At 37.6% G+C, this 15,489-nt stretch overlaps 1 protein-coding gene and 1 pseudogene across 14 annotated transcripts in view; both read right to left on the bottom strand.

The window, feature by feature from the left end:
- Positions 1 to 204: 204 nt before the first annotated feature.
- Positions 205 to 719, bottom strand: LOC149050480 (52 kDa repressor of the inhibitor of the protein kinase-like; annotated as a pseudogene). Its single transcript, XR_016184497.1, has 2 exons — positions 524 to 719; positions 205 to 434 (listed from the first exon to the last, which is right to left on the bottom strand). The product of XR_016184497.1 is annotated as a 52 kDa repressor of the inhibitor of the protein kinase-like (transcript).
- A 2,180-nt stretch (positions 720 to 2,899) lies between these two features.
- Positions 2,900 to 15,489, bottom strand: part of LOC113673692 (histamine H2 receptor) — a 27,776-nt gene continuing 15,186 nt past the window's right edge. For 8 of the 13 annotated variants that reach the window (XM_089197552.1, XM_089197553.1, XM_027190107.2 and 5 more), the window contains one exon: positions 2,900 to 5,699. In XM_089197552.1, the coding sequence (XP_089053678.1) occupies positions 4,646 to 5,699 (1,054 nt within the window). In that variant the 3' untranslated portion in view covers positions 2,900 to 4,645. Of the gene's footprint in view, positions 5,700 to 6,075; positions 6,098 to 6,592; positions 6,993 to 9,333; positions 9,961 to 10,046; positions 12,468 to 14,569 lie in introns of those variants that run through there. The other 5 variants (XM_089197551.1, XM_089197558.1, XM_027190109.2 and 2 more) reach the window with 5 other exon arrangements.

Genomic DNA, 15,489 nt, shown 5'->3' with positions numbered 1-15,489 from the left:
AATGCGATTTCCAGCGTTTTGAGGGATGATAGTGGACGGTTTAATACCTTAACAAAACATCTCTTTTTAAAGCTAATTTGTTAAACGAGGACTACGTTTAAGTCTTCACAATAATTGAGATCAACTGACTCTTAGAAAATGAAACTTAAATCACTGTAATTTATTTGTCTTCGCTATTTAATGTGTTCTTAAAAGTCACGCTTATTAAGATTCCTCAAACATTGGATCAACGAGTAACTTTCTACGAGGTTGTTGTTCGGCAAATTTCTGAACATCGTAATCGACAGGCTTTTCAAAATGAATACTCACTGTAGGTAGCCCTTGACCAGTTTTAAAGTGCTGTTTGAGTGCTCGTTATCAGCTGATTTGACTGGAATTGTACATGCAATTCGCAACAACAGGTGGATGTTCGGAAAGATGTCGGGATCACAAGCCTGTAGATAGACAGAAAATATAACCAATAAAGCTGTCATTTGTTAACCTAAGGAAAATTTTAATATAAACAAATTGAGTTACTTCGAACCTGTAAGGCAGTTTGAAGCGCGTCTAGTTTGTTCGTCTCGGATTGCCATTTTCTCATCCAACGATCATATTCAATGTCGAGAGTCTGTGGGCTTCGGAGATCTGACATATACATCTCGAGAACTTCAGCTATGTCTACGTTTGTGTCCGCTACAATGGCGCTCAGCACAAGACCAAGCAATTGCACTGCAGTCTTCTGAGTGGACCCAAATCTGAAAAAAAGAACCCTGTGATGAATAAGCCCGTTTGAACAATCATTTATTATATCTGTAAATATTTAACGTCATGTAAACAGCCGAGCGGTTGATAATTTATATAGATTACCTTGAAGACATTTCTTGTGTGATATAGTCAAGGAATGGAATGAACAGATTGCGACGGTAGTATTCCTCAGATGTGTCATGGGGTGCATTTGCCCTATACTTGTCTTTGCGCCGTTCTTGGAGCGCTTGGTTCCGTGCCCAGCTCTGAACTGATCTCCGCAGAATATGCGTACCATCTTTGGAAGACAAAATCATTCTTGTCTCGCGATTCTTTCAACTCCTTCTCCGTCTCCATATTGTAGGCGGTAACAATGTCATTAGACCTTTTTTTATAGCTTTACGCTGATCAGCTTTATGACCGCCAGAATTTTCATCGTGACCGTCAAGGACATGGTGTTGCTGTTCACCTAAAATGACCTCAAACGTTTTAACAACTGATGAAAGTAACTGGACAAAAGTTTCATACGCCTCATGACGCTCCACCCAACGAGTACGGCAAAGGTCGCGAATCTTGGTTCTTTGAGACTCTAGCTGATCCAGGCTTATCACTTTTTCCAAGCACCTCTGCCGCTTAGGGGAATGATTAAAAATGTTTGCGCAATCTGTAATTGTGCCAGCCATGTTGCGAACTAATGGCAAGCTGCATGCCTTTACGATAACGAGATTAAGGACAAGCGAATTGCAGTATGCGTACAAGGCTTTGGGGTTTTTCTGGGAAATTAAGCCTTGTACGCCTATAGCTTCAGCTACCGCTGGCTGAAGAATGACGTTATATCACCACGTTAATTGCGCCTCGTGCTTGTTACAGATTTAAGAGACCTCCTTTCGGTCTCAGCGACGCGAGCGAACCCTTTCAGTGGATGATGGACGAAATTTTTTTGGCGTCCAGGATGTTCACATTTCAGTCGGTGACGTAATCATTCATAGCAAGACCGATCTTCAGTCTTTTCTTGGAACTTGTGGCTTTGTTTCTAAGTTTATTCCAAACTATGCGAACAAAGCAGAACCACTTCGAAAGCTTACTCGAAAAGAGCAGAAGTCCTCATGGCAAGTAAAGGCATTCAAAGCCTTGAAAGAGGCATTGCTGGCTCACCTGCCTTGGCTTGTTGTCTGTAACGGGACACCCTGTGAAAGAAATATTTATGACATTTACGCGATTTTGTGACAATTTTGAATTTCGTGATCATGTTCCGTATAAAAGTCCATCGGCTATCGTCTGCCGTCTATCGTCTACCGTTTACCGTCTTTGTGTTTTAGTTCATGCCGTTTCGGAAAAAGGAAAACTTGTGGAAATCGTGTGGAATAAACGCGTTCGTGTGTCTCCATACTACGCGCGAAGCAACAGAAAATTAGAGAGCTTTCGCCGATACTAAAAGAAAAACTTTTGCGCAGCCGTAAGCGAAGGTAAATCCTGGCAAACGGAGTTGCCTAAAATTATCATGCTCTACAGAGCAAGTCCGCTTCAAATTTGTTCAATTGCGCCTTCGAACTAAGCTATCGCGCATCAAATTCGATTTAAACACGGCATTATCGGCATTCGACCGTGAGGATCGGTCAAAATGCAATTTGTATCAAGCGCATTTGAAGAACTATCACGATAGCTGGCAAAATGCAGAAACGCCTAATTTCAAGATCGGCGATTTCGTATTTTGTGCCAACATGAAGACAAACAAACCAGATTCACATTTCTCTGCAGCCAAACACGTAATCATTGAGACCAAAGAGACACTTTTAGTTTAGTGAATGTGGACACGGGCACCACTTTGATACGCAATGCGAAGTTCCTTAAACACGTGCCCAGTAAGAATGTTGGTAATGACATCAATGTAGACACTAGAGCTAAGACTGAGGAGTATAATGACTCTTCCACGAAAACTTCTGACGTTTTCAAAAGTACAGAACTCCCTGGTAGGATTGTGGAGCAAGCCTCTCAGAGTAAACAGGTTATCACCACAAGGTCAAGTAGAGTACTTAAACCAAAGAGTCATTGTGACAATTTTGTTTACTATTGAAGTAACCATAGTTTGATTTCGTAGCTTGTGATTGCATTAACTATATTCCTTATGATTCTTTAAACATTTCCCAAGATGTGATATCACTGTGGGACTACTAGGTGATGTAAAAAGTACTTTAATGAAGTAACATTATTGTACCAGCTCATTTGATAGTTGGATCGATCAATGAAGACAGAATATAGAAAGCAAATAAAGATTGTGTGTCTCTACATGAATACACCACATCCTACATCGCTGATTCTCGAAAATGGAATTGTGATGAAATATCAAAATATTTATAATTAACAGGCAAAATTAAAAGAAGCATAGCTTAATCATTACTGGATCCTAAAGGATAGACCAATAGAGGAACAGTACTGGTCTTAAGCAAGCCCACATAAATTATCACTACTGTTACTATTGTTATCACCATTATCATCATTATTATTGTTATTATGAGATTTTGTTATCATTGAATTATTGGTTGAGTGACAATTATTCATTACATTCTGGAATCATCTTTCTGTTGTGGAACAACTTATTCAAAAATATGTGGGATGCAGCGGGTTTTTTGTTTTGCAGGTGAGACAAATCTGCTCTATCACTTCCCTCTAGCGTCATTGTACAATCTTTAGTTCTTTTCAATGCTATAGAAATTATGCCATATTAGTAGCCGTATATAGTCTTCACATTGTGGCATGTAAATTGTATTTGTTATATTTAAGCTTAGCTAGTTATAATCGACTCAATAAGCATAGTATTTACATTCACTGGATATATATATATATAATTTAGAATAATATATACATAATATATAGAATATGCATAGAGTGATATATAGAATAAAATAAAGAAAATACCCTACACCGATAAATTCCAAAATTTTACCGTGAAATTGGTCATTATTATATCCATTAAATCCTATAGTATATATTTTGTAAACAATTTAGGCCGTTTGGCACCTCACTCACTTACATTAACTGGTGGAGGTCTGGCTCTACTCAATCGTTGAAGACGCTCTTTCTATTTTTTTAACACGCTTTTTAGCTACACTAAGACAATGCAGAAGCTAGTGATGCTTTGAGCTACATATTTTGATTAACTGCTGAATATGAACGCACTTAGGAAGCTGCTTATCGTTTCCTCCCCTGTATTTTCATTTGTTCTTTTAAATTCGATTCATTTGTTCAAAAGTAGACTTCAGGGAGATGATGTAGAAGTGGCGGGATTTACTTAGCAGAAACAACGTGCATTCAACATTGGCTTGCCATGGCTGCACATGGGGCCACCTCAGACAGTTTAACTACCTTTCGTCTTCGTTATGTGGTCGCATGATACGCTTGAGATAAATAACGGTGATTGAACTGAGTGGAGTGCAGTTTGGACTAAAACAATATACATGATTTAAAAATCGATCGAGCGCGCAGCAAGAGTTCGATTTGAAATCACAAATGTGATTTCAACCAAAATTGTACAACACGAACTTCAGTTACTACTTTATTACATACATTTTGAAATCGGAAAATTTGATTCACAATTATATTCATTCCTTTCTACTGAAATAGTAGGAAAAGTGTTGGAGACAAAAGCTGCAAAATTCGCCACACGATGACTTCTTCGTCTTTTATTTTCCTAACTTTGATTGGTTACTTTTAACAAGCCTTAAAATCTGATTGGTAGTAATGTTTCAGTGGAAAAAGATGCGATTTATAGCAAGAAATAGAGCAATTCGTAAATAAATCGCAATGCTGAGAACCAATCAGATATCAGCCGGATCATCAGTGATTTCAAAATGAATGTTATATGGCATTCCATGAATCAAAATTAATGCTATAGCGAATTTTTTGTCTTACAGAGAGCAGAATTTTAGACTCTCGTGCCCTCCATTTTGGTGCTTCTTTGAATACAAACATTCCCATTCTCAGAGACTGAAGACGAACTGTGAGAAAGAGACTCCGCTTTCGTCATGTGGAACGAAGTATGGGTTGACTGAACACAGTTGAGACGCTCGGATGATCCACGGCCTGTACAACAAGACGGACGAAGCAATAGTTTCCTGAAGGCGCGGCGATAGGTGCGGTTCAAACAGGTGTAAATGATTGGGTTCAAGAACGAGTTAAGGTATTCCAACCATTTGATTGCCTTGTAAGCTTCGATGTTAACTTTATAATCAGGCTTTAGAGCATACAAAGTAATTATTGCGAAGAAGGGCATCCAACACACAACAAACGCTCCAATGACAATCGCTATCGTCTTGGTTGCTTTGATATCCCTGGCGTAGTTTCGACCAATGCGGAGCGCTTGATTTCTTGCCACAAAGTATATTTTCATGTACATGACGAACATAAGAAACAGAGGGACAATGAAACTCACCACCACGAGACCAATTTGATATGCAGAACGCATTTTCGCCATTTTGACCGAAGGGACATGCAGACCGCAGAGCAAGATAGAGAATACCCACAACGCAACTATCATAATAATAGCTCTTAGCGAAGTCAGCGATTCGCTATACGAAAATGGCGCAGTTATAGCTAGGTGACGATCAAAGCTTACAGCCACAAGATTCATAATGGACGCTGACCCAACAAGGATGTCAATACTTGCCCAGAAACTATACAACTCTCCTGAGAAAACGCTTCTGGATTTTTCATCCATATCAGTTAATTGCAACACAAGCCAGAAAGGCATCGCCAATAGCGCCACTAGGATATCTGCTGCACTTAAACTGATGATAAAGTAATTGCAAATTGTTCTGAGATCACGATAATAGTAAAAGCAGGCGCACACCATGGTATTTCCCACTAATGTCAACAGCATCAGAAGGGCGACGAAGAATGCTGCAACGATATTTCCCTCGCTTGTGTTAAACACGAATCCTACGTCGGTTGAGTTGTTCATTGTGTCACGCTCTGAGAAGCTGAAAAAAGAAAAGATTGTGATTGATGGAAACGACAGAGACAAAAATGGTAAAGACCGCACAAAGCGGGGCAGTAAAAAGATATATTTGAAATATGGTCTTTTTACAAAGTCTACAAATTTGCATGAGTGTTCCTCTCTGGTTCTTACATTTAAGTCACAAAAAATGTAATAAAAAAGATAGCAATAACACTTTTTTACCGCAACGACGTCAAAACCCCCTGCTAGCATTGTTAATGAGGGAGGCATATTTCATTAGCTGTGTTCAACAAACGCGCCTTATGTATTCCGCTAAATTTATTACAAGTAAGACACCAATCTTCGTCTTGTTAGGGTACATTTGATTCATGAAACTCACTAAAGAGAATATAAATTACCTGATTTTAAAAGGATGAGTAATTTCGTGTGTTTAAAAATTCGTGTGTCTTTTGCCAATACCAAATCTTCAACATTTACTCACCGAAAAGAAAACAAACATGTAAGAATGTAAACTTTACTTGCATGAACAGTCGTTCACGTAACGCGACCGCTCAACCTTTTGGCAATGAACTTTTGCTAAAATTCTGCCACACCGCAAATGACAAAATCTGTGAGAAGTCAAAAGACTGAAGTTGTCACGGTTACTATTTTGATCGCGCAGAGAAGATATCCATCGTATTGAAACTCAGTTCGGTCACATAAATAACTCATTTGATGACTAGTTAGAGAAGCGAGGTTTCCCTAAGCTTACTCATCAAAAATCTATGTACCGTAAACGGGTTGTTGCGAATAACTTGAGTGATACTCTATTGGTAAAACTATAACAAGTAAAGTAATTTTATCTCAGCGGCAAAACATTCACTGCATTCGTAACAGACAGATGTTTGCGATTCTAAATAAATACAAGCAAAATACCTTCACTGAACAGAATTTCATGCTCCCGTCGTTACTGCCTCTCTTTGAAAGAGCGACATGGGTTGCCTAACAAGTTGAGAACGTTTAGGCTTTCGAAACAGCGACTTCACTGCGTCAAAAATTCCACACGAATTTATTTCATTTGCGCGCGGGCGGTGTGAGTAATTCATTCGAAGAGTTTTGTTTCGAATTGGCGATCAGCGCATACATTAATCTGGACTTAAAATGAAAGACAGCAGATTATTAAAGGCTTATCAAAACAGCGCGTGTTGTCAGCGAACATAGTGGTTTTCGTTCCTGAGAAAATTTCACGTGTTTGCATTTTATTCAGTAAATGCACAGATATAGGGTAAAAATTGGAAAAACAACGCTGAAACGAGTTTGACAGGGTTTGAAGAAAATGACTCTTAGACATCGTAAATTGGTTCCGGTGTTTTTGTTCGGAATCCCTAAAAAGACTCGTAATTATTAGGTTTCCTCGAATTAGTCAGAGCGGCAAAGTTATTCAACTGCAAAGAGCACATTTATGTTAGAAGCATTAGTGGAGTATATATCTTAGTCTCGTGTGGGGTTGCTTTTTCTGTCATGTTCCGACTATTTTTTTTGTCGGTTACCATCAAGTCCCTTGTTCAAATAAAACATCGCTAAGAATTCGATCTGTCAATGTTTACAATATTAAATTAGTCGCTTTTATGAATTATGGAAATTCTCTTCAGCCGGAGGTTTTTCCAGTAAGTTTAGTCGATCATTTTGCAAATAACCATTTTCTTGCCGACTTGCACAACAGGGGGATTATCCAGGACTCTACCTTTTCGTAACAAAGATTAGCGAAAGCTTTAGAAAATGGATAATAATGTTTGACAATATCACATCTCTACCAGGGTGTAAGCCGCAAAATGCTGCTCTTTTAAGTATTAATTTGATCACAATAGCTTCTTTTTGTAACCATAGTGTTTCGAGATTGCCTTATTAGACCAATTCAGCAGGAGTTTGTAAAATTAGCGAGAAGTGGCTGAATTAGCTACACCCAATAAAAACGTGCAGCCATAATTAAGAATAGAAATTGCTTCAGGATATGGAAATACAATTTGTAATATTCTGAGGAGGTAAAATACCGATTGAATATAAAAACTCTTAGAGGAATCGAAAAATTGTTTTACGAGTATCAGGAAGGGACATCCCATGTTTAAAGATTCTGTGGTACAAATCTGTAAGTAGGAGTATGTCAGCAATGGTTAAAACTGAGACTAGATGCAGAAAATAGTTACTTTAAACCCCAAAAGCTATGGAAATTACGATAGTGAATGACTTAAATTTGGTGAATAAAGAATTAAAAAAGGAAGAGGAAATTAATTAGAAAAAAGAAGTCAAAACAAAAGTGTAAACATGCTTTGAATTCTATTTTCCTTTAATATATTCGACTACGAAATTGAAAGTTGCCCTTCTTTCCTCCGTCACTTAAGTTATGCAGCCACCTGCCAATTGTTTTCTTAGAGTAGGCAAATTTACATTAGCATTTATGGACAGGCTCCTTTCGAAATTGTTTTTTTCTCACCTTTTGTTTTGCGTTCGATCTCATTGCTTTAAACACCGATTTAGAGTCGAAACAGAACTTTGGTCTCTTGTCACCACGTATGGATTTGAATGGTTTTTCTTTCCTTGGATGAAATCAGTCACCGACATAAAGTCACCTTGGTAAAGTTTTTTTCATGAGAAAGCGTCTTTGACGCACACATTATACCTCATTATTTTCTTTTGGTACATGGTAGAACAGTAGAAATGTTTTAATGCAATTCACACTTTCTAGTAACTGAATTGATCGTTTTTAGCAAAATGAATTTGATTTTCTTCAGTTCCGTGGCTTATTAACGATTCAATCGATTATCCTATGGGAAGGGTAACAATTACAGTATGGAGAAGATTATTTCAAAAGTAGAAAACAGTTAATTGACCTATTGGTTTAGTGTCATATTAGGCAAGCATTTTTCATTTTTGATTAACCTATATTCCATTACCCTAAACGGTGCCTTCTCTGAGAAATTAAAACTTTCCAGTGAATGTCAAAATTCCTCTCCTTAGTATATCACTAGATCGATGTGTAAAGCATGTGAGATTTGTCAAGAGGAAAGAGTAATACGCAGCCTGCCCAAAGTAAATCAGTTGGAGCTTTTGATATAAAAAAGAGATAATTTTGATCTTCACTGAAGTTTTATGACGGGGAAATTTCTCCCACTACAAAATATTAACCCTCATCGAATGTATTCGGGGAATAAATTTGCCCGTTAGCCATGGCAAAATCTTTAAACGCACATCTCCTCATCTGGATTTTCAGAAAGTTCGTTTTGTACTTAGCCGACAAGAGCTTAAACAGAATAATTAATGCCATTGTTAAAATGCAAATATACACCAACTGCTGAATACAAACCAAAAAGGTTGAAGCAAACACGAACACTGTCAAATCTCTAAGCCCATAAGCTATACGCGAAAAAAAGACGAAGACAAAGTTACAAAAAAATTAGTAGAATTCGAATGCTAAAAAGCAGCTTCATTTTCCCTAGAAGAACATGCAGAAAAGGTTTTCGTCTTTTCAGAGGAAAAGCTTACGATGATACGTTCGTCTTAGTTACGAACGAATATAATTATCTGAAAAAGGTACCTTATCTGATTTGGAAAGGAAATTTAAAAATATGTTGAGCTTTAAGTTCTTTCTTGTATTTCAAAACCATGTATGATTGGCTCACCTTCAGTTCTAAAAAAGGTTGATTTCATAAATCGGTCACATTTGCCCTTCTCTAAAATTCCTACAATGATTTGAAGTTCTCTGCTATTGTTTTAGCAAAATATAGTACTAGAGATTGATTTAAAGGTACGAGGTAATCACAGGCAGCTGGGAAAATATGTAAATTTGATCGCTAAGAAATTTAACCTAATTTTCGTTATCTGATGCTTATTGGTCGTGACGGTGGTTTAACGTGGGGGTGCGAATTAGTTTATTTCTCAAGCCTGTACCAAATGCTCTTTATTTAAATGTTTTTTCAAAGTCTAGTAATTGTCCATGATGAATCCTCTTAGCTATTATGATTTCCGAGTTCATTTATGGTGTACCCGAGAAGTTTCGTAGACTAGATGTGTCGCCGGGTAATTTCCATGTTGTCATTCTTCACACAATAAATACCTCAAAAGTCGTCTTGACAAATGTCCGAGCGTGGCTATCACAAGCCTTGTTTACTTTTTAAAGGTCTCTGTACTTGAGTTATAATATGTACGCGCAATAAGACACAATTTTTTTTGTTTTTGACTGTTCTTGGACTGTATTCAGTCGGGATCTTATAGCAAAGGCCAGCAATACTCACATGACAAATAATATTTCAGCAGTGATGCTTACATCCAATTATCCCCTCTAAAATCTATCGTTGATTCAGGTAATATTCAGTAACTGTAAACATTTAAGTACCTTGCACTTGATTCAAGTTTTGAAAGAAAGCCTGGAAATTCCTTGCAGCATGTTCATGGAAAGAAACAATGGATTTGTCGTCAGTGAATTCTGAGCATTGCGAAGGTGCCGCTTATGTAAAATCATAAACGAATATGAAAAAGGGAAGATAACTCGTTGATTCTTTACATATACGTTTTAATTATTTGTGATATCTAATAAGACAAAAGGAAGTTAGAATTTGGCGACAAATTAGAAAATCGAAAAAATCAATTTACCTATGATAACTCTTATTTAATATGCTAAGACGCATGACTGGCAAACCGTTTGCTGAAATAAAGAGTTTTTCTCGAGACGCGAGAGGCATAAAATCAGGAAAGTCGACTTAGAAATAAGAATAAATAAACAAAGTGCAGAATTGAACGAAGCGCTTAATTTAACCTTTCAATTATTAACATCGATTTGCAAAGAATTCTAATTTATGAGCAAGTGGTGACAAAATAAAACTTTTAAGTAAACTCAGAGGAGGATGACGATTTCATAAGGTGTCGAAATGTTGCATTTGTTCAAATCTAATTGCATCTCTGATAACATTTGTTTGATCAAGCATTTAAAGCCGACAACCGTTTAAAAGTTTTAAGCTTTTAATGGCTACACCGATTGACCAAATAGATTTCTTTCAGTAATCGATTACTAGCTAACAGCTGCTTGCTGTGTACCGGCAAACAAATTTTAAAATGAAGCAGTCAAAACAATAAAAACTCTCATTGCTTTTTGTACTGAAAGAGATAAAATTATTGAGAGGGTTTACTTTTATACAGCAAGTAAAGAAGGTTTTGGCTAATCATCAGTGTAGGGTTTTTCTCAGCTTCGAGAGAGTTTCCAGGAGGAGCGTTATGAGCTTCAAAAACTAAACTTGTTTACCAGTAGACTGCCGAAGATGAACATCAAAATAGACAAAATTAACAATTAAAATTAAGGTGCGACAGTGATTGTGCTGTAAATTAACCATAACTGCCCTACAATAATGGAAATCAAAGTTTGTCAACATCTTAGTCAGGAAATAAGGTGAAGAAACTTTTTTTCATCCCCTGCGTCTCGCATATTGTTATGCAAAGCTGATAGCACCTAATAACCCAAACATTTAAAAAAACAGATTTAATCTGAAAAGCCAAGGTAGCGGGAATAAATCATTCGAAATGAAGAGTTAACTAACATGTTAGTTTTAATGTAAGGAATTGTTGCTTTCGGTTTAGGCTAAGAGTTAGAGTTAGGGTTACCGATGGACATCTCACTGAGCCAAGGTTTGATCCTTATAGAAGGATAACACATCACATGATGAGTGTTGATACAAAAAAATGGAAAAAAAATAAAAAAAACGGTCATCGCAGGTCGAAAATTTCTATCGATGGCTTTCCTTTAAATACTTCTATTGCCATATATTCCCATCCTTAATTACGGCCGTACTTATTCATGTCCGTCAAAGTTCATCCTTGTCCTTTTAAAAATCATCTTTGGTTCAGATTGTGATTGAGAAAGACGAGACTCAAAATGTTGTGGGTTACATCAGTGCATCGGGAACAGCGGAATTAGAGGGAAGGCTTCTTCAATTTTGTTGAAGAGTAGGTGTAGTAGTGTAGGTGCAACGTTGAGGGCAATTGTTATCGACCAGAAAAATCTAAAAATTTCCCCTCGTAATATCCATCTGTGAAACCGGAAGGTGTTCTATCAGACACGAGTTCTGTTCGTTACGAATGATATCATCATTTAAGACAAACAATCGAGCTTGAGTCGCCCGGTCGAGTTTTTCGTTTACCGTTTTTCGGTCTCTTCTTTCTTCATTTTCCGTTTTATGTTTCCCGTTCGTCGTTTCTCGTTTCCTGTTTTCAGTATTCCGCTTCCCGTTCCTTGTTCCTCGTCCTTCGCTTTCATACACTCGAACCTGTATTAAGCGGTCACGGTGTATTAAACGGTCGTTTGTCGAAGTCCCGAAAACTCCCCTAATTAATATAACTTTAACCTCTATTAGGCGGTCGTGGTCACTCTTCACCGAGTGCCAACGGCCTGTTTTTATTGCTTTCGCCTGTATTCAACGTACTTAAAGTAAGAAAAAATCGACAGTGATCAGTCAGGTAAATTTGAATCCATCATCTCCCGAGCGAGTTTTTGTACATTAAGAAGTCAATTATGAGATAAATTGTGGTGTTTTTATTCCCCATATTGAAACCTGCACGAAGCGGTCAACCCGTATTTAGCGGTCACTCGGTCTTTCCCCGTGGGTGACCGCTCGTACAGATTGACTGTATGGTCCTATATTTCGTACAAATGAAGAGTGCTAGATTGTAACCAAAGAGCGAGGAACGAAATCGACAAACACGAAGCAAGGAGGAAAAGAACGATACAAATCAGGCCTCGCGTTATATAATTTTTTTGTTAGAGAAATTGCGAGACAGCGGACGCCCGAAGAGTCTGTAGCACATAGCTGTTCATGAATTAAAATAAGAAAGAGCCTGGAAAAAAGAAGCAAGAAGATATCATATTTTCGCGCAACTTGTCTATGAATTGAATGTTTTAAGTTGAACCCGTTTGCTTCTTCTTCTGCGTAGCAATCAAAGCGGATTGGCTGTCTAATCTTCAAATTAGTTTATAGCTGTTATACCGCTGTGTTTATAAGGAATGTGATAAAGTAAGAAACTTCTGCCTGTATTTGACGGATACATCGTTCATTATTAATAACAAACACCAGAACCGATTTTGATCGAGTTCGAACAGTGGCGAGAAGAGAATATCATACAACCTTGAGGATTTTCCCTTAACAAAACATCCAATTCTCAAGACGATTTTGCAACTTACGAACTACGGTACACCCAATAGCCTCAAATGACTCCTTCACGATCCATTGGCTCATTGGCTTGTTGTTATTTAGATGAAGGCGGGGGTTCTGAGACCCTTCACAGGCAACATATATATGCGTTATTGACCAAGATTGACCATAAGTGTGCGCATACTTCAACTATACGTGGAATGTATGGCAACTCTGGTGTTGAGAATGATTGCTATAAACTTTGTTATCCAGGTTTTTGACCCTATTTATATTTGACAGGGTTTCGCCGACATGGCTTTTTAAAAGGTCGTTTTAAACCTAAGGGAAAGCAGCTGAACTACTCGTATGGCAGATATGCTTTCACACTTGTTTGGCTGACACAATCCTACTTATTTCGAGAGCAATTGTCAAGAAAGTCAATTGAGCAGTCTCGCAATGTCGCATTTCAGGATAACTTCTGGCAGTTATAACTTTGTGTCTTACCGTTCTCAAGACGAAATTTTTTATACACAATACCAAGTGCTGCATTTCACATCCGAAAATTATATGATTTATTTTTTTGTTGTTGATGCATCCGCGATACTTTTTGCATGTTTAGACACTATGCAAGGGATACCCACTCAACATTGAAAAAGTCACTATCATTATGACTCTTAAAGAAACCTTGTTATCTAAGCTGTGCGGTATGTGACCTCTCCGCATGCGACTAAACAGTTGTTAACTATATCTCACTCTGCCGACAACTTAAAGCAAAGAGTGAAGGGAGGAGGATAAATGATAGATGACAGATGACAGTCATAGAGAACTGTCCAAAGCTGGAAGAAATCTTTTGAGCAAATAGCACATGATATAGCTTGCTCTTCAGTACATTCACAGTGCAGACAAGGCCCTGGGTAATTACATTCAAAGCTAATTTTATGTTGACATGTTTGAACATTATAAGTGCATAAGAATAAGTGTGTTAAAGAGCAGTCTACCGATCAGTATCTTAAATAATGACAGTAAAAGATTGTAACAATGACCGATAAAAACCAGCATAAAAATCAATCTAAAAGAAAAGAATGCAAGTACTGATCCAAGAATCGTGAAAATGACGAAACGCTGTGGCTATATTAGTTAACAATGGGTATCCCTATATGTTTTTAACCTAACTTTCGTGTAGCATTTCATTTTGTCAAGTTTACTCACTATTGTAGAATCGACAACATTTCAGAAAACTTTCCCTTGAATCACATCCCACTCACAATAATTTTAATTAAGAAAAAAGTCAGTTTAAGCCGGGCAAGGTATGATAAATGTTCTTTAGCATGAGCTGTGGATTTTACGGCGCTGTTATTGACTATTCTCTAAAGCGCTTACAAGAAATGTTTCTGTCATTTGTCATCGAGAAATTATACGAAAAGGGTAGAAAAGTAGATAAATAGCCTACCATTACAATAGTTTTCGTCCACTGTAAGAATTTAGCCTGAGAAACAATCGCGTGTGCCAGTACCTTTTTGAATTCGCGGAGTATAAACAACTACGCTATTTCGAGGGTGGTATGAAGCAAAAATATAATTGGACAATAAATTCCTTTCTTGAAACAAAAAAATATGCAAGGGCTGATGCTGAGCAAAATAAAACATAAATGAGTTTTCTTTTGGCAATCCAAAATTTGAGATAAACAAGTAAGTTGCTGTCACGGAAACTAAAGCGTGGAGGCACCAAGTAACAAACTTACAATTTAACCTGCTCTCCAATGACATGTCCTGAATAGTATAAAGTCACCGGCCGAACCATTCTCTACGTCATGATCAATTTGGAAGGCTTCATTTGAAGTTAGCAAATTGAGTAAGAAGATCCGGGTTCCACTTCTAGCTCGTCCTATGCCTTCTACATGGTGATAAATTCATCCCGCCGAAGTCGTGAATCCATAGCAGCCATAGCTTTCAACATTCCGAGAGTTGTCGATGTTGACGAAAACTGACATAAAAGCATCTTTAAAATGTATTCGCCAGGCCTGGCAAAACATTTTCCAAATTAAACCAAGGAAACAATTTCCTACTGCAATTTACCTTGTGACTTCGAACTCTTTTCAGTCGTCGCCATTCTTAGGAGATTCGAGTGTATTTTGGCAAATTTGTTTTCCATCTGGAGCTTCCAAATGTTTGTCTTCATCGGAAAGAATGTGAAAACACCTTATTTTATTTCTTCGGCTCGCATACGTGCGAATAGGCTGCAAATAGTCTTGAAAGCGGACCAACAACATCACAAATAACCTATTTTGGGTTTGATTGGTAACCATTTTTCTTAAAGCCAAATGTACTCCTAAGTTACAAATAACTCGGCTTTTTGTTTGATGGAAGAAGTGGCATTCAGAACTGAACAGTGGTTCTGTACCGACGGCGTTTCACACTGTCATCTGTAATCCGTTAATGTTCAATTTTTGCTAAAGTGCTACGAAGCTTGTCAAGTTCAAAACAATGGACTACGGGTAACTGTCAAGTGGAAGACATCCAAGGGTTAAAGTAAAAGTAATGTGCCATCTATGTTACTTTTGTTAGAGGTGAGAGTTATGCTTAAAACACTAGATGAAGTTTGTGTTGGTTGGGTATGCCTTTCCGCCGAATAAAGGGTAGCGTGACTCGTACTGATGAAGCT

This window comes from Pocillopora damicornis, chromosome 2 (assembly GCF_964200805.1).
Source record: "Pocillopora damicornis chromosome 2, jaPocDami1.2, whole genome shotgun sequence".
In the NCBI taxonomy this organism is placed as follows: Eukaryota; Metazoa; Cnidaria; class Anthozoa; order Scleractinia; family Pocilloporidae; genus Pocillopora; species Pocillopora damicornis.
The sequence above is the reverse complement of the archived record's forward strand: the minus strand, read 5'-3'. Positions and strand labels throughout refer to the sequence as shown.